Source organism: Struthio camelus, chromosome 1 (assembly GCF_040807025.1).
Source record: "Struthio camelus isolate bStrCam1 chromosome 1, bStrCam1.hap1, whole genome shotgun sequence".
Lineage (NCBI taxonomy): Eukaryota > Metazoa > Chordata > Aves > Struthioniformes > Struthionidae > Struthio > Struthio camelus.
In genome coordinates, this window is record NC_090942.1 from 22,833,971 (window position 1) to 22,853,836 (window position 19,866).

At 37.8% G+C, this 19,866-nt stretch overlaps 1 protein-coding gene across 4 annotated transcripts in view; it reads right to left on the reverse strand.

The window, feature by feature from the left end:
* Positions 1-3,298: 3,298 nt before the first annotated feature.
* The window catches only part of MAPK12 (mitogen-activated protein kinase 12), a 44,976-nt gene continuing 28,408 nt past the window's right edge, over positions 3,299-19,866 (reverse strand). For 2 of the 4 annotated variants that reach the window (XM_068931582.1, XM_068931590.1), the window contains exons 5-12: positions 19,817-19,846; positions 18,039-18,086; positions 12,636-12,750; positions 11,910-11,981; positions 9,606-9,685; positions 8,718-8,796; positions 6,909-7,082; positions 3,300-6,136 (exon numbers count right to left, since the gene is read on the reverse strand). In XM_068931582.1, the coding sequence (XP_068787683.1) occupies positions 6,066-6,136; positions 6,909-7,082; positions 8,718-8,796; positions 9,606-9,685; positions 11,910-11,981; positions 12,636-12,750; positions 18,039-18,086; positions 19,817-19,846 (669 nt within the window). In that variant the 3' untranslated portion in view covers positions 3,300-6,065. Of the gene's footprint in view, positions 6,137-6,908; positions 7,083-8,403; positions 8,476-8,717; positions 8,797-9,605; positions 9,686-11,909; positions 11,982-12,635; positions 12,751-18,038; positions 18,087-19,816; positions 19,847-19,866 lie in introns of all 4 variants that reach the window. The other 2 variants (XR_011139007.1, XM_068931591.1) reach the window with 2 other exon arrangements.

Below are 19,866 nucleotides of genomic sequence, written 5' to 3' on the forward strand. Positions count from 1 at the left end.
AGAAGCATCCATTGGTTTTGGGTGAAGACGGTTTTTCGGGTACCGTTGGCTCTGTGGCTTTGTCTATGCTAGTAAATTAACTGCACCTGGAGCAATCTGCAGCATTTAAGACCAGCTGGCAAGAAGCTGCCTGACTCTGTACTGCAAAACTCTCTTACCCTCCAAAGCTGGATGACTGACTATTAGGAATGCCACCTGGCCACTGCAGAGCGCTGCACTGTGCCGAGGATCGCTGAGATGCTGTTATCTGGTCCAGGCCAAAACTGTGTTAGCAATTTGACAGAACAGACAATTGTGGTCCAGTACGTGGAAAGATTCCCTGGCACCGATGAGTTCACCAGCACAGCTGAAGCCTGTCCAAAGCACAGCTCCTGCTGGCTCTGGCTGTGTGCAAGCGCACACGCAAGTATTCACAGCTGCATCAGATGCAGAGGGCTCCAGGAAGCCAGCCAAAACATTAAGAATAGTCAAAGGCACCTTTGGCAGAGACAGGGGGAGGACTCAGTTCTCCAGAGGATCGTTCCAGGTATCATAAACACGACACTATTCTTTCATGTCCTGTTCTCTGCGTTGTCTCACTCACCTCGTACTTACCAACTTTGCAAGAGCTGGGAGGCAGCAATGATAATCTCTTCCAGTACAAAAACCCTCCTAGAGAGGGCTTACCCATTACCCTCAATGAAAGTGATACCACATGAAGAAAAATAATATGAAGTCTACACGATAAAATATATAGACAAGGAAAGTGAATTAAGATCACCTAGGTAAACTATGTTGATGGTAGTAATAATATGGACAGATTGCCAGTCATGCCTTCTTTTTATGGAATGCTTATACAACATGAATTTTCTGCAATTAAAAGGGCTCACTGGGATTCTCTAAGAGTTAAAATCGTAACTGAAAATATTTGGTTACTCCAGCCATTGTTCAGAATTCTTTCTGAGTAGCAACTTTGATTCCTTATTACTGAACCTTATTTTATAACATTCTCTAGATCTTGAGGGGTTTGCTTTAGAGAAAGCTTTAGTTAATGTTCTTCTGATACAACTTCTCAGACATATTTTCTCTCGCTACAGTAGCACACTATTGTCTTTATAGAAAAGCAATTTCAAACTTATTTGAAAACAAAAATGTAAGGAGATTCCTAGGAACAGCGAAATGGTTGGACACATGCCAAGCAGTACCATTCAAAGACAGCAACTCTGACACAAACAAACTAGTCTTTTAAAATACCAGAAAAAAGCTACCGTGGACCAGCCCCCTGGTGGACTAAATGCCCATGATCTCTAGAGCAGTATAATTTTACTGTTTTAATAATCAATGAGTTTTGTATAAACATCCGACTGAACTGGATTTGGTGGCAGTCTTTGCTTGCTATTATATTAGTATCATGAGTCTCATGGAGTCCCATTGAGTCTCAGGCCCCATCCAAACCCAGCAAGACAGTTCCTGCTCTGCGCAAGCATATGTACGTCCAAAGGACATGCTATAGCAAAAATGATAAAATTCTCAAAGAGAATCTGAGTAAATTCTTTCACTATATTTAATTTGGTTGCTTCCCTGTTGTCCCTCGTGAAAATAACAGTGCACTTAAAATACTGCAATAAAAGCCACAGGAGTTGCATGCATAGATTACCCAAGCTTAGTTGGGACATTCACCTCATCCCCTACTGAAACAGTGATGAAATAAGACCTTGAGGTGAACAAGAAAACTCTAGCATGGAAATGTAGCAAGGCTAATCATAAGGGAACTCCACTTGCACAGCAGTGTAACAGCAGACAAAAATAATGAATCCTTAAATTACTTGTCCCCGTTTCTTCGTTGAAGAGGGATGCTGTTCTTGGTAGCTAAAAATCATGCATCATTCCCATGCCTGAGAGCTGCACGTGGCTGCTAGACGGCAACGTAGTTTTTAGATCATTATGTTGCTATCCCAGAGAACTGCACATCTTTTATGCAGAAGAGCTGCTCATTAACTGCTGGTCCATGAAGTTTCAAAGGTGTCTCTACGACAGAAATCCTCCTTTTTTTGTTTTTTCTCCAACCTATGCTTCTTAATTCTTGAAAACACTTAGGAAGAGATTTTAAGCACGATAGTCCACAGAACAGCTTCTGATAATATCTGACTTACACAACCAGTTGCCTTACAGCACGCTTAGGAGATGAAGAATTAATCAGCAGGGACAGCTGGTGTTATGAGCCCCTATTCTTCCCCTATTATTTGCTAAACAACAACCTTTCTCTGAAAACAAGCCCCAAAAGCTACTCTTTCTGTTCTTGTTCTGCCTGACTCAGCAGATACAGGATCCTAGCAGTACTACTCAGCATTCAAACGCTTAGTATGAGAAACTTGCTTTAAAAAAATGTGCATTTTTAATGCCTACTTATTGGGCTTCAAACATGCATGGGCCACGTGACAGCCTTACGGGAGCATTTTTACCAGTGAACGGTAGCATCTAACACTGGCTCTGACATAATAATTCTATGATAACCTTAGCTGAAGCAGACTAGAAACATCAGATGATTGTATCTGAACAGCTCGTCACAAAGCAGGAAGCTCAGAGAGTCCCACCCAGCTCATTCGCTTTTAAGTTCTGAAATAAGAATAAATCGGATCCTCTAAATACATTTTGCAGGCCACATATTAGCACTCACCTCAGTGTTATCCAATAATAAAAGAGAAAATGATCACAAAGTCAAATTGTGAGCCACATCTGGCCATTTTCAAAAATTTCTGGCCATTTTCAAAATTTGATATGAATGATGACTCTTCAATGCAGTGGACACATTAATATGTAATGGGACAATCTCTGCTCTAAAACAGTCAGGAGGCATACAGGTTTTCCAGGCTAAGGTCCCACATATGCTCCTCTCTCTACTAACTCTATTAAAACTCTGACTTCCCTTTCCACCTTGGGGATTTATACATCATAGAGGCTTGCTGATTGTCAGTCTGTCTCTGGCTCTTAAAATCATGCTGAGGAGTGCCATTGTGTTTAAGTATTGAAATCCTATCCTTCAGAACAAAGCAGGGATGTCTGATAAAATCCAAGATGCTCTAAGAAATAGATGGCAGTAGTACAATCAAGTCAGCTCTGTGGCTGACTTGCTGTTTTAGAAATGGGAGAAAGGTTAGTATTTGTGGTCTGACTGATTTCCAAAATAAACTACGTCAGCAGCTCATATTACATGAAATGTACCTATAATACTAGGTTTCATGCCATTTCCTTATACTGAAAATAGTATTTTCAGGAGTGATTATACATTTGGGAATTCACATGGGGAAAACACGACCATTATTGTGCAAAAAACAAAAACCCAACCTTTATTTTTCACAATACATTTCAAGTACATGCAGAACATATTTATATTTCTCCTTAAGGCAAAGAGAAATTGGGTTCTTATTCCTGAGTTGCTTAGCACCAGTAGAAATAGCAAATAAAAACCTAGGAAATGTTGTCTCTCCCTTTGAAGCAGCAACTGCCTCCCATGCAAAATAATTCTGCTTTCACCACATTTCTCTTGATGAGCTGTTTATACTAATAATCTCCACTGCTGTTTTGAGCAGATTTTTTGTATTTCAATCTCTTCAAAGAAACAGCATGCCAAGATTGAACAAACTTTTTTAGTGTTTGTTATTTTACCTTACATATTGTTTACTGACAAGACAGCATAACAGTACTGTACTTCTTCTGTCTTTGCTAGCACATACAGCACCTTCTTCTCTTCAATCTTAAAATTTTAAGAGTTCTGTATCCCTCTAATATCTAGAAAAAATAACATTATTTTCTTATGTCTCATGTGGGCCAGCTCCTTCTCCTAATTCTAAGTTACAACCAAGAGAAGCAGACGTCCACCTCTGCCAAAGGAATTTTACAGGGCTTGATTTCACTAAAGCTAAAGGGGCAAAAGGAGTTAAAAAGCCCATTAAAGTGTTGGAATTTAAGAAAAAAAATGCAAACCAGTTTTTCAATGACAAAATGCTCCAAGTCTGACTAGCTTTTGAGCCATTTGCACTATCTCAAGACTTTAGATATTTGCCAGAACCTAAGCTGTTCAAATTCCATTCAAAGTATAAAAGGAGCATTTTCAAAGAAATTTTGACATTCTTTTACCTTCCTTGACTGCTCTATCAAAAACTCCTAACTCCAATAGGCATCTTTCTTCCTTGACTTTTAAGAGGACCACAGGGCATGATCCTAAAAGAGAAAACTTTCATTAAGTAAAACATAAAGTTCCTATTTAACTTAATCGTGTAGCCCAAGCAGAAAGTCAGTACTGCAAAATTGGCTATGACTCTTCAGCATGCCTCCCTCAGTGACCTGCAGTGTGGAAAAATCTTTTGTTTCAAATTGCATTCAGTGCTCGCTTTTTCAGGCATTCCTGAAACAATCATTTTTAATGGCTTGTCAAGTACACCAAGAGTGCAAGGTTTCTGTTACCATGTAGTCTCCCTCAGTGCCTGTCTCAGCTAATCAATGTCCATCACAAACGATTTTTAAACAAATACTGATATTTACAGTTAAGTTAAACATTCATTAAGAGAAACAGAACAACTGTGAATTGATTAAACTTCTGTTTTAAAATGCCGAGCAAAGCAAAAAAACAGGTGATTTCTTACTTGTTTTTCAGAGACTTTTTCAAGTTTCCTTCTGCTATGATGGTATGTCTTCCTTCATGACAACCACACACAGCAGCATATTGCATTGGGAATTACACATATCCAAATAGTCAGTTTTAAAGAGACTACCTTTATCAAGCAGAAGTAATTCCACAAAAAATTCTGCATCCCACAGCTTTGCCAATTTCTTTTTCCTTTGAGAGATTATTATGAACTAAGCACTTAGGAAAATACAATAAATGAACCCATATAATAAGAGGGACTTAGGAAGTGTCTGACCAGTTCCCACAGGAACTCACAAGGGAGCTGTCTACTGGTGGTAAGGCATCTCCCAACTGAGTTTGAGGTGCCCCCCTGAGCAATTCTCGGGGTGCCGGTGGCCCCCCCCCCCCCCCCCCGAGAAATTAAGATGAGTTCCAAAGACTAAAAAAAGAAACAGTTATTATTCTGCACCTGACATCACCTCTATACACTGAACAAAACAACTTGCTGCAAGTCACAAGAATAGTTGCACTGTAGTATTTCTATCATCCTATTTTCTCTAGTGTGACCTGCCTGCAACTTGATTTCTAACATCAGCACTGCTGATTCTCCAATCACCTGAGAGGTGTACTTTTTCAGTGACTGTTTCAATACTAAGATGATATTACATGAAATAGGAAAATTACAAAATTTTAGAAAATTTTATAGTTTCTCCCTGGAAATCCTTGACCTCTAGTCTATTAAAAGAAACTGCACTGTATTCAGACTAAAATACCGTACGCCCTGAAAGTGACGGTTTATCTAGTGACTGTTCGCCTAGCGCAGTTGGGAAATCTTGTCCTACTATATTGGTTCCTTTGCAAAAATATGGGACACTGACACTTCTCTGCTTCTTGCCTCTTACACAAATCTGTCAGAATTGGTTGGAGCTCAGATCTCCACTCGTGTAGGACAAGGGAAACAGGCATTCATTCAGGTTTGTCTCTGCTACCCGCTACGCTTGCTGAGGTAACAGGGGCTGATGAGCCTCTCCAGGCACCTCATCAAGGTGGAATAGTCCAGAAGAACTCATGCTAATGCTTCTAGCATTCAGGACTGGCGGTAGACAGCAGTCACTGTGCATCGCTGACATGCTCTGTGCCTCAGCTTGTTCAGACTCTTCTGACCTCTGATTCAAAAAAGTAGTTCCACCTGGTCTTTTGAAGATGACACTGTGTTATCACAATCTGAATTCCTTCATGCAAAAGGGAAATGTGGGTAGAAATAAGTTTCTGTATAGTTTTGAAAATTCCCAAAGGCCTCAACTTCCACATGCAGAGAAGATGACATTGCTCTTTCTTACAGTGCAGATGAAACAGATTACATCCGGTTTATTTATAAAAGTTTTATACACCTGAAATATCACAAACATTTACAACTTTCCTGCTTTCTTCTGAGTTCTGAAAAGATCAAGTCAGACAATTACACTGCTGTCTCCTTTGACTCTGATGTTTGTGGTGGCTTGAAGTTCAGAATCTCTTTATATGTAATGCCTGGAAAACAACAGAAGAAAAACAGTGCTGCTGGTATATTGAGAAAAGGAGCTGCACAGACTTGAGCAAGGGACAACTGCTAGCATGGTTAGGCTTTGATCTAGGTGAAGAAGAGAGAGACCTCTTCAGGCAAAAAAGGGAGAAAGAGTACAAAGAATAAGGAAATCAAGGATCATCTTATCCTAAGTCACCATTTAAGATTTGAAGAAGCAGCCCAATACTGAAATGTAAGTGCTTTCCAAGGGATGCGAGCGGTGGCTTTACAATGCAGTGTACAGTATCTTCAGCAAGACCTGCTGGGGACAGCAGAATTAAAAATCACGTCCTCATTTAAGAGTCAAAATACAACCTTCCAGAGTTGGATAAAAACTCAATTCAGATGTAACTCTCTGCTGAGACAGTCTCTCTCAGTGACGGAAAACAGCTCACTTAAAATTAAGGCCAGTAACAGTTGCAGTTCTGAAGACTCAGCAGTTTAAGAAGCTGTTCTCTGTTCTATGCACTGTAAGGAACATGCTACAGAAGTGATTTCTTTCCTACAGTGCAGCAGATGGGAGGAAAGACACACAGAAAAGCAGAGGAGAGAAGCCACTATTAGAAGGAAGAGAAGAAAACCTTTGCAGATGATCTGATGGGAAAGATCTGATGAGAGGAACACTGCTTGGTCAGCAGTGTTTCTCACTCTTACTGCTGTCTACTTCTTTACTCTATGAGTTATTTGGGTGACCTTTCTATCTGCTCCTTTTTAAAATCATCACAAAACTAAACTCACGCTTCCATTCATCCAGTGGCAGATCCATGTTATCAAATGTGTCATCATATTTCTCAGCTTCAATTTCTTCCTCAGGATCATGAATTGGTTCAAAATAAGGATGCATCAAAGCCTCAGCTGCTGTGGCTCTCTTCTCTGCATCTAGCACCAGCATCTTCTCCAAAAGGTTTACAGCTATTCAACAACAGCAAAAAAAAATCACTGCATTCAAATCATACCACTGATTCCAGCTTGTACAGAGTAATGTTGCCCTGGGGATATTTTAAATAAATACAGAGTTACAAAACAGAATCACCGGGTGTTTGTTCCATAGCCACTGGGGTCCATCTGTACCACACATACAGCGCTGTGAACAAGCTGGGGCACATAAAAAGCCTGATGCAAAGCAGAGATGCTCTGCTGCTTCCAAAAACAATACAGCCACATCACCTCAGCTGATGACTCCTCAACTTCTGTCTCCAGAACCACTGCATTTAGAGTTGCACAGGTGTCTTTGCACACTACCACCACTGTGTCATGGTTCTAGGGTATACGATGACTTGACAGCAGCAGAATGAACAGGCAGGTGAAGAGCTCATGAGAATGGCTCTGCATGTGACCAAATCCAAGCCCTCAGCCCCAGCAGTACACTTTGAAGTTCACTACAGCTCTCCACAATCAGAATCTCAGCACAGACTTTATCTGCTATGTATTCCGGACCTCAGATGAAACACTAAAAAATTTAGGAAAATCTTGCATATTCCTCTCCAATGGATTTTGGATCAGATACTATGTGAGACTATCAGAATGGGTTAAGGTAAACAGATAAGATGACCGATTTGTTTATTCTCCCTTTTTCTATTATGTTCCTGTAAGAATGTTCCTGGGTCAGCTGGAACACTCTGAAAGGGAGGGAGACAGCAGCATGCAACAGGGAGCCGTGACTCTCGCCTGTCACATTGTGGATCTTTCCAACCTTCTCTCCCAGAGCGTGAGCGGTTGTTCTCCTCGAAAGGAGCAGCCAGAGAGACTCAGAGGTGACGGGAAGAAACTTCCTAAAAACTAAATGGAAATGTGTGGAGCTTACTGTAGCTCGAAAGGTCAGCGAGTTAACTGAGCAGTCAGGTGAGAGCTGCTTATCTATTCTACTGATTTCCGTTGCAACTGACCTTATTATTTTAACTTCTTAAATAGAGAAGTCTCAATTATCCTAATTTATATTTTAATAACACCTAGCTTTCTGAGCGTTCAGGTTGCTGGAGAACAGATCAGGTTTGGGCAGATCCACCTCAAAGCTCTGGCTGGCTGTCATGTCAGTCGCGCATACTTGGCATGCTCTTCTTGCTGTTTATATCAAATACAAGCCAGTTCTTCTTAGGAACGCACAGATGTTTCTCAGAAAGTATTCATTCCATCACCGAAATGTTACCTTTCTACTTGCTTGCGAGTCTATTACGGATCAGAATCAGCTTTCAGACTTGTATTTCAAATATAATACATAAAAAAAATTTATTACCGATATTTCGTTTCCCAGGACTCTTGAGAAAGCAGATCCAGCAAAAACATCAAGTATAGGCTGGATCAGAGCCTAAAACACAAAACACTTCTTTTTCAACTCTTCTAAGAAACATCTGATTCCCGGCAGGGCATGAACTTGGCTAAGTTCAGCCCTTAAAATCAAAGTTAGGAATTATGGAAAGCAAGAGGTAGAACAGCATACGAACCATCACATAACCGTCACAGTTATCATCACATGACTGATGTTACTGCTGCTGCCTCCAGTACAAACACAACAATACAAATTGTACACATCCACACAAACTTTCTTACCCAGCGGATTCGCATACTTCAAGATGGATGCAAAATCTTTTTTCTGAACTTTTGGGAGGCTTTTGATATAGTTTTTTGCCTTACAAGAAACAAGAATTTTGAATTAGAACTTTGGGTTGTTTGTAATGTGACAACATAAACTTTATGCTTAATAGGCAACTTTTAATGATGCTTTGATACCAAATTATACAAATGGATTTGTTAATTTTTTTTCCTATAAATGCTGATTATATTCAGATTCTTGCTGGGAATAACTTTTTAAAATCAAGCCTTAAGATTAAGAAATGATATTTAAGGCTTCTATTATTAGTGTTCAATATTTATTATATTAATTAGAATAAATATGTAAGCATCACTTGAAAGAATAAAAGCTATATTTGTGTCTACAGGAATCTTTAGAAGTCTATCTTTTAAAGTAATTTGTTAGTATTTAAATGGCAGAGTTAGTCTAATGATTAATTTTAGGTGCTTTACAGTGGGAGTTTAAGGACCCTAGAAGGACATCCACACAAGAATAGGAAGGACGAAGTCAGAGACATCTGCAGAACAAGTGAGTTTTCTGAACAGGTTCATATTTTAAGTATAGGTAGTATTCCAGTAAAGGTAGTAATACGTTAGCCTAGCTGTTTATACGCTACACACTGGGAACTTTAAAGTTCCAGTTTGCAATAACGTAAAGAATTAAATTTATAGATTTTTCAAGTGTTCTGATAATTTTCTGGCTGCTCTTAATCTCCTGTAATTATTTCAGGTGCCCAAAGCACTTTAAGGTGGATATGCTCCATCACTGGTCATTGCAATACACATTATCTCAGTCAGTTTAAACACTAAACATGGCTTAACTGAAATTAAGACTCACAAAACAAACCGACAAAGCAGAATACTCACATCCTGACTCTGCAGTTTTTGAACAAAATCTTGGGTTGGAGTGCCTGTTATTTTCATTATTTCTGTGAGCTGGTCCAAATCTGAATACCAAATAAGGAACAAAGTCTTCCACCACAGCAAAATTAAACACCTTACAAAAACTGTGTTTCTTTGCAATTGGAGAATAAAGTAGAAATCAGAACAAAACAACTGCAAATAAGATTCACAAAAGATGAGGTGAAAGTTCTCAATTTCTCTTGCAAAGGCAAAGACGCTGAAACACCTGAAATAAAAGACCTTATAACTTGGGCACACACAATTGAATCATCTGCAAACTCCTCTAATATTATCCGGCCTCCTCTAATATTTTTGGTCAAAACTGGTCCAAAAGTTACTAAGTTTCCATATATGGCACGACAGATAGGTAGAGGAGATCTTCATTAACATTCCCACAGAGGAAAAGGTTGTATTACAAATTCAATAACCATCTGTTTTGTTTGATGGTGTGTCTGAACAAGCAACACATACCATATCCGTTGTCCTGGTCTCTCCAATAAGCTGATTAAGTAAGAGGAACCAGAGCTATTACAGAGGCAGGAAAAGTCATAGCGAACACCAGGTGGTAGGGGAAGCAGAGCAAAAATCAGAGGAAACCAGTCTTCATTAATTCTTCTCCATACTGAGCAACTTAAGAAAAACACTTCCTCCTCCTCCTCCTCCTCATTCCCCACCTGCTTAGCTGGATTCCACATGCTGAGATGCTGGAGACATAGTATTTGTGATAAGGCATCAGAACAACCCCTAGTCTTCTGTGTCCTAAAACAGTACAGATTAATCAGCAACAATATTAGCTGTTTCAAAGAAGAACCACCATATTCACAGGGGGCTAATGCTGTAGGGAACAGCTCTTTGCATCTCATTTGCTACTCTGATCACCCAGACTCAAAGCACATAAAAATCCCACAAACCTCTGCAGAAAAAGCAAATGCTGGGTAATGCTGATCAAACAAACAAACAAAAAATCCCACATCAAGTTTGTAGGACAACCTGTTCATAAAATTAAAAAAAGAATCATTAAAATTAGTTACTTATTTTTTTTCCTCGCCTACTCAGAGCTGAATTCATAGCTGTATTGCCCTGACAACAGGTAATACTGATCCATATATCTGAGGCCAGTGGGGACAACTATACTAAGATAATTAGTTCCTTTATGACACAGGATGTAGAATTTCAGCCAATAATTCTGAAATATCCAAAATCCAGTACAACTAAATACTAGCTTTTATACTCTTACATTTACAGTGCAACTTGAAAATTATGACTCACTCACTTCTTATTTACACATCAGGATTTTCAGGGTTAGTATTGGTTGAGAAATGCTATTTGTCAGTCAATTGTTGTCCTTTATGTATTTTACTGTTTTTTGTTAAAAAGGGAAACATACTTAAAATCTGTACAGCTGAAATAATTGGATATATTCTTCTTTTCTGCAGCCCGTCATTTTTTTCGTAAATACATCTTCTTCTATTATGTTTTTCCTCACAGACAAGAGAATAATAAGATCCATGCAACCAAGTCCTAACTTTACAGGTAAGGACTTAAACATAGAACATATTTATAAGAAAATTTAAACAAGCATTTGCAGGATCAGCACTTTATGGACTGGAACTCTACAAGGGGAAAAGCAGTGCAAAATGATTAGTATGAGCTGTCAAATATGCAAAATAGATAAAGAACAAATCAAAAGTCAAAAAAACTTCTTGCTGTCCTCTATTAACACTGAGTAACACAACTATCTCCGATGAAGCATCACTTAAATGTTTAAGTGTGGCTTGATCTTAACTATTTTCTTAATTACTCAGCAATGAAATGATATGACAAATGTTTTCTGTAAATATAAAAATATATTAGACCACCACAATTTTTGATAAAATTCTCAAAAAACATGAAATGGACCAGCATGTGCTCAGAAGTCTGCATACTGCACGAGACTTCTTTGCACACGTTCTGGAGTTGGGAAACCTACTATTTAAAAAATAAAAAATAAAAACTGCCTGTTCTATGAACACTGAATCACTCACTTGATTCGAGACACGACTCAAAGACTACCTCTCTCTAGCGAAAAAGTTCAGTAATATCAATTTTAATCTGCAGATGTTTAAACTTGGTATAAGTATCAAATAACCAACAAATTAAAGAGGTGAAAGTCAATTTACTATTATTTTCCTTTAATCCCATCAGTTTCTGAATAAGACTTACTGCATTGCACAAGCACCTATCGTCACTTTCTTATCTTACTGCAATAAATTCACGGAGGAAGGATACGATCATTTCCTTTGAACAGAGGCCTCCCAGTTATCATCTCAGCCATTATACAGCCCACAGACCAGATGTCAACTGAAAAAAAAAAAAAAAAGTAACATCAAATTGCTGAATATTTGTCCATTTAAATATAGACAAAGCTTAATTTAAAACATATTTTTAAGTGTAATGTTTACCTTTATAGCCTTTTATAAAATAATATGTGCCTTGCAGAGTATGATAAACAGTATACATAAAACTGTTAGTCTTTTTGATTAGCAAACAAAAGATTATCTGATTTTATGCAGAATCAGTTTCTCAATAACAAGCAGACGCACAAAGGAAGTAACTTCTCTATGCTTTCAAAACTTCCATGGTTATTTTGGTATTACTTGAATTCCCTCCTCCTGCCATTTTTCCCAGTCAGTTTGAGTTGCAACCTGCACATCTTGCAGAAAGATTACAGGCAGCGGAGCGCACAAGAACGTAGACCAGATTGTCACATCTGTATACGTTTACAGTGCTTTTTTTCCAATAACCTTGGAACTTTCTGTTCTGTCTCAGACAGTATACAAACAAAACCACCTCCAAATTATTACCTGTAATTTATCTACAAGGAACTATTTCATAACTATATTATCATTTCCACTTCCAGTTTCTCATTCATTTCAGAAACAAAGATATGGCTATGCATTGCCTGACTCAGTGAACGCTTCAGCTCTGTTAAGACTTTTCTGAAAAGATGCTGACCTGTTTGTGTATAATGCATCCAATTAAGTATGACCTCTGGGGCTCTGTACCACCTTGTAACCACGTAACCTGTCATCTCACTGTCTGTATGCCTTGCCAATCCAAAATCCAGAATCTGTAATGGAATCATAAAGAACATCCTCATCAGACAACCTATATACCTGTTTCATACAAACTTTCCAAATATGGAAAATAAAAAAACCAGAGCATTCTGCAGAGAATGATTTATTTTTGCATCTTTTGCTCATTAAAGCGTCTTGTTCTCATTATCAAAATAAAGACAGAAGTAACAAGGAACTTTAGAATTATTTTTTCACATCAGATTCTGCTACAGCAACACTTGAAAGCTGGAACGCTACCAGTAAAGAAAACAATAAATGCTTCAATTTTGGTTATAAAGATAAAGGTCACATTCAATGCAAAAACTGCTGGACCATGGAATGACTATATATCTTGTCAGGGGTTGAAAGAACAGCACCCATTCTAGATGTTACATGATATAGATTGACCTGATATCCCAGGTGGCACAAGTTTAAGGACTGTGTTCTAACAATAGTCTGAAATAAGGAGGTACCATTATCTTCATTTTATGAATAACTAATATAAGGAAAAGCTTCCTCAAGGTCACACTGAAAATCCGTAATAAGAGTAGAGAATTACCATTATTTTGTTCTACTGAGTTCCAACCTGCTGCTTAATTACAGAACAATCCTCTGTAAGAAACTCAAGGTCAGTACAATTTTTTTTAAAGAATTATGTACAATTTGGCTTATTTCTAAAACTCTCAGATAATTATCTCCAGCTACAGTAAAGTCTACAGCAGCAAGATTAAAAAGAAATGTTACAGTCTCTTGTCAGCTTCTACAAAATTGGCTAACGTAAGGGCCCAGCTGTACAGACCATCAAAAGATATATTCGGCTAATGGTGAGGTCCATTGCCGGAATGACAGTTTGTAATCTATCAGTAAATTCTTGATCCTAAGAGGAGAAGCAGGGCCCTTGGGCGAGGAAAATTATTCCAAATAAAATCATCATCCACAGATACCTGAATACATCATTTTGGATGAACAGCCACTAGTTTCCATGCGTATCAGGCTTCATATATATATTTACGGAGCAGAAATTTTCACAAGAAGCGCCTGTGTATCACAGTACCAAGGGTGATAAATTTGTAATGCTCTCACTGTAATTAATCATTTAAAAATACTTCATTTTTCAGTAAGATAGTTTCATCATTCCCTGGCACTAACAGAGAAGGAAAATTATAGTTTTATTCATGGAGCAAGAGTAGAAAATATAAATGCTATGGCTTATCTTCACTGCCACATTTAAAACATTATTTCCGCATCTCCCTCATAGTTGCCGATTACTTAGCTATTTAAAAAGGGAATGAGATGCAAATGGAGAGGTCTTTATTCTTACTAATAAAATGCAATTGACTATGGCATAAGTTACCACTCAAAAACTTTGGGTACTGAAGATTTACTGAAAATATTTGAAAGAGCAAAATACACTTTTATATACCGCTTTCAAATTTATTACATATATGTATTTTTTACAGTATGTCTTCCTGGCAGCACAGAGAGGACGGGGAAGAAAAAAGGTAGTTTTGTAGAACAGCTCAAAAGCCACATGTGATACAATTTATTCTGTCACAACTTTTTAGGACGTTTCCATACTAAGGTTTGTGACTTGGAGACGCCTAAATCATAATTTGGGTTTGTATTTTTTGTAAAGGCACAAAATGACAGCAAGAATGTTTTTGTGTTGTGCATTAACTTAGGGTTTTTTTTTTCCATTAAAATATTTAGTCTCGTGAGCGAATTTATCCTTTTAGTATTTAATGTTAACATGGTACTACTTCAACAACAATATTCACTTAAAACTATTATTCTGATATTCTGGCTGATCGTCAGCCTTTGAGCTAGAATTTCCAAGGTAATCTTTAGAACAAGTTTGACCAAAATCATTTTTATGACTTCGAAGTAAGGAAAGGGAGAGCAGATTTCCCTCAGCTGCTCAAGGATGAGCTCTCCTTCTCGTCAGCAAACTTAATTTTCCTAATTTGTTTCAATAACCGTAACACAAATAACTTGTAACTTCAAGACTGCAAAAAAGGCGGTCATCTCCCTTAAGCACCCTCCAGTTGCGAGTGGTCAGAAAGCTCATTTGGAAAAATGAAACTGATTACTTATTAATTAATTATTAATTCAGGGAACGGTTTAAACTTGCCTCCAGCCACATAGTTGCTAGAGCTGATGCAAGGGAAGCTGCTCAGTGCACAGACAAAGGGAAAAAGGGTTGGACTATCTCTTCCAAGTATGATCTTGTGCCAGCGTAAACTGACTTTAAAAGTGCACGCTCAGAGTGGGGTCACATTCTACACATTATACCCGGACTGCATACACACAGTGAAAGCGCAAGTAAAATTTGAACTATTCTGGTATAAATTAGATCAGAGCTAAATCCTTACCTTGATTTTTTTAATGCGCACCTCTCAACGTGTTATAGGTTGCTTTCTGTGCAAAGACTGGAGTAGTGTTTTAATAGCCAGTATTTCCTAATTACAGATTTGCATATTTCTTCTGTATATGATATTAGAAATTATTGCAAAACCCTAGGCTGCAAAATTTGCTCTGACCATCGAGAAACATGAAAATTAGGGCTTAATACTACATTTTCCCCTTGCCATTTCACAAAAAGATGTCCTAATACAGAATTATTTGCCTCGGTTTATCTACAAGTGTAAAAATATCCAAGGTAACAGAAAAATAAGTTGTGTTAAGTACGGAAATACAGTGATCATATCATGAAAGAATGCCCCTGACTTGGGCTGCATCTCAAAATCTAATCCTATAGCTCAGAGGTGGGGTGGGGGGTGGGTGAAGTGTACATGTATAACTGTTTTTCCAGATTCCCTTTTTTTCCCCTATCACACTGGGACCTACTCACAGTTTGGCAACATACTTCCAAAAGCCAGAAAGAGACAATGGCTTTTCTGTCTTTAATAGGGAAATACTAAAACAACAGGATTCTGAACATTCAGATCTGTTCTACTGAGTTTCCAAAGAGCATGAAATTGTATTACAATAACTACATGCAAGTGTATAGCTTGTACATCACACACTAAAACACATTTTTGCAATGTTCCACTCACTTTTATTTAATTAAGGGAGAGCTTTACAACCTTTGAGCTGTTGCTGTGTCTCCCAGCTTGCAGCGTTAAGACTTTCCGTATTTATTCTAAGCTGGAATTCTCACATAACCAAACACCTCCCATAAAGTCTTCTACATCTCTTTTAAGAACGAAAGCTATGTTCTGCAGATCTAAATGTAAACTGAAGACTTACATCTCAGGAGACAAGAACCCTCACTCCGATTTACCGTCGTTTTACTAATATGTGCAGGCCAGTCACGATTCAAGCACAGGATAGAAGAGGAAGTTTGATTTTGTAACTAACTGAAAAACGTGCACTAGCCTTTCAGACTGCTAGAGCTACGATAAGGTACATGACAAAAAATAATTCTAGAAAATTAATAACGATCTATTAAAATGTGAGAATAGAATGAGCTGGAGATTGGAAGCAGTATGAGTGTCTCATCTCTACACCCAAAAGAATAAGCTATATTCCTAAAATGAGCAGTGATGAGTACTACAAATTATTTGCTTTTTTATAGCAAACTCATTCTACACAGATAATCAGATAAATTTTGCTAGGTCAGGGTACTTTACATAATTATTTCTTTGCATAATTACTGGAATATCAATATTACGTTCTCTAACATGCTGATTGGAAGATTCCCAAGACAGATAAGAAACTGAATAATAAAATCAAGCAGGTCAGATTTAGTATTTCAGTTTACTGATTTACAAAGGAGGCTTGAGGTAACTACCTCCAAGTGCAGGAAATGAATAACTATTCAGGTGGACTCTACTGAGAACATATGCAAGGAAGAGTCAGCTGGAGTGGCAGCATCCACACTTGAGGACAGACACCTCCTACTGTGAGCACTACAGTCCCGGTCCCCAAGAGTGCATGCCAGCTAAGTCCAGTTTCCATGCTGGGAGGAGACTTGGGTGTACATCATTCTCCTACCTGTCTTTGGAAGGGGTAGGAAAGGAGAGAGTTGTGGTATACGTCAGTACTTCCTCCCACTTGGGAGGATCAGGAAACAGGTAATGCAAGAAATACCATACAGCGCAGCAGCCTTGCAGTGTGAAAAACCAGCAACAGCTAATAGCTTAACTACCGGGGCTGAATTAGCAATCGTCTCCTCCTTAATGAATTTTTTTTTTTTCCTCATGACTTCAATTAAGAGCGAAAATCAAGCAGAACTGATATGTTCCTGCTAGGAAATATACTGTCATCTATATGCAACTGACACTAACGCTAGTTCCAACTTTTAATAGGGCAAAAGGAATGACTTTCAAAGAACTTAAGATGTTCTTGTTCGTGGTGAGCAGCGTTTGATTCCCCTTATGCCTCTCTGAAGTGATTAGTTGCAACATATCATAAAAACAGTTCTCCATTACAGCTCTTAAACATGATTTTCTTTTTGAAAAGTCTATTTAATTGCATGACTGCGTAGCAATATAACGCTATTCACTGCAACTTAAATATCACACGTGGGAAGGCTTATTATTACAGTTAGGCACATGCACTTGCATGGGCCACACTTGCTGCAGGGACTGCTGCATAAACACCAAGCCAGAAGAAGCCAGTTTCAGTTCTTGCACTGCCCTTCACCTAGCTAGAGATACTGAAGTCACCAATAAATCCAACAGCGCGATGAATGCAACCCATGGCAGTCTTCTTTACCAGCAATCATCCTCTGTACATCTTGGGAGTCATATGACCTAATCCTCATCTGTTCCCCATTAACATCCTGTACTAGTTTCCCAGAGTGTCCTATCAGAACTTACTGTTTTTTTCATTAATCTTCTGGGCAACTTTTCTAATTAGAGGCATAGCCTTTTCTTGTGCTTGGCTCCATAATCATCTTAGAAACTGATCACCACATCTGCCAGTTGTATGAAACATACATTTACTTCCATCAAGGACACACAAATAGGAGACTACTGGATTCTCGGCATTCATGGCTTTATTTCTTCAATAAATCTTTAACTATTCTTGTGGTAACTAAAATCAGACAAATGAGAAAAAAACCATAAGGATTAGTCTCCCATAATTTTTTTGAAGACTGTTACCACTGTCTGTCAGATCTTCTTTCCTTTCATTTTCCACTATTCTACTATTTTCCCAATATTTCTTAAAACTCGTGGATTGAAGTCCTGAACTATCACTGGAACCAGTTAGCAGTGTTTACAGCTGTTGCCCACATTGTTTTCTGTGGTGTATTTCTAATATATTTGATTATTTGTTTCAAATAAAGATTTCTTACCTTCAATTCACAGTCTTCATTTACTGCCAGGTTGCCAGGTTTCAGATCCTGTAGATATTATCAGATTTGAAACGGATTTTTGTTATTTATTTTGCAGCACACAGAAAAAAGTACACTTTAAAAGTAAAATATTTATTTCATTTAGGTCAAATGGCTTTCATACAAAGACTTGGAACAGCAACAACCAAAGCAATGTCATAAATCTAAATTAGAAAATGCATCATAATAAACAACAGAAGCAAAGACGCAAATTTGAATAGATGTATGTTTTTTCCCATTATGTTCCACTCCTCCCACACAAATTACCTTTTGTTCCATTAGTAGTCATAAGTCACAAAAATACTTTCTAGCAAAAGAACTCAGTCATCTTAACGTATGTGTGGTCTGAACATAAATTTGTACCATTTAATACTAACACCACAAAGTTAAGGATACACATACAGCCAAACAGAGTAAAATAAATTTCCTTCACTGCTCCCGAGCTGGATGCATTGAATATCAAGATCTACTTTAAAAAAGACCCCATATCCTGATCTACCTAGAACGAGTATTGAAGGAATTGAACAAGATTTTAGGATCATATATAAAAGCCTATACTCTTTTCTGTAGGAAAATGAAATTCCTAACAGAAGAAATCAGTTGAATGAAGACTGCAACATCAAAAAAAAAAAAAAATTACCAAATCTCTGTAACTACTGCAGAGACTTCTACTGATCTACAGAAGTTGTATTGCTAAGTTAAGCAACAAAGGGAAGAGTACTGGCATCGTTTAAGAAGATTTTGCAATGTTAGTGATACTGAAATATTCAGAGTTACAGAGAAAGAAAAATCTGAGAGAAATTTTTCTTCAGCTTTAGCAAATCTTTGTCATACTTTAGTACACAAGACTTTTAGAGGAATATTCTCACAGAACTTAAGTCACCCAACAGTTTCACATGGGATATGGATTAAGATCAGAGGGGCCCGAGAGAGAAGCAAAGGGGTGCAAAGGAGCTGACATGAAACAGAAGTTCAAGAGTCAGCAAGAGGGAGCTCAGAAAAAGCCTGAGCAACTGTAAAGTTTAGATCATGATTACAACGGTTATGGAAATGAAAATATCTCTTTATCAAATTATTCTGGCAATTGGCATAATTTCCATGTCCATCTTAAAACTACTATACAATGTGCACTTTCTGTGGTGCTCCTGATATTTTACTACAGAAGGTCAGTTCCTACCGTTCTGATGTAAACAGAGCCTTTGGGGAAGTTCTAGTACTTGGCACTATGAGTATACCATTCAAAACTCATCTCTTCCACAGTGCAGAAGTGATTTTAATCAGAACACCCATTTCCCCCAGAAAAAAAATGAGGTTTTCAAGGCTCTAAAATTTTTGGTTTTCTTTTCAATTCCCATATGTTCACTCTTCCCCTAATACTTCTAACTTTAACATGATGTTTAAACAACATTTAATTATTGTTTTTAAAAGTTTACTCCAACCTTTGTTAAAAGCCAGAAATTCATCCACTTTAATTTATACACTATTTGCTCTCATGGGGACTTAAAGCCTTCAAGAACCTGAGCTTTTAAGAAGTCTAAATCTAAACTGACTTCAGTGCAACGGGGGTGCCCAGCTTACACTGATATAGCCACACTAATTCTATTAAATAAAAAAAAAAAAAGGCAAAATCAAAACGAAACATCATAAATAGAAGTTCAGACATATTTACATGCATGCTTACACACACATACCAAACACATTATCAGAATATAAGCATATTTTATATTGTTTCCACTTACCCTGTGAATAATGCCTGACGAGTGAATATACTGTAAAAACAAGAAATATT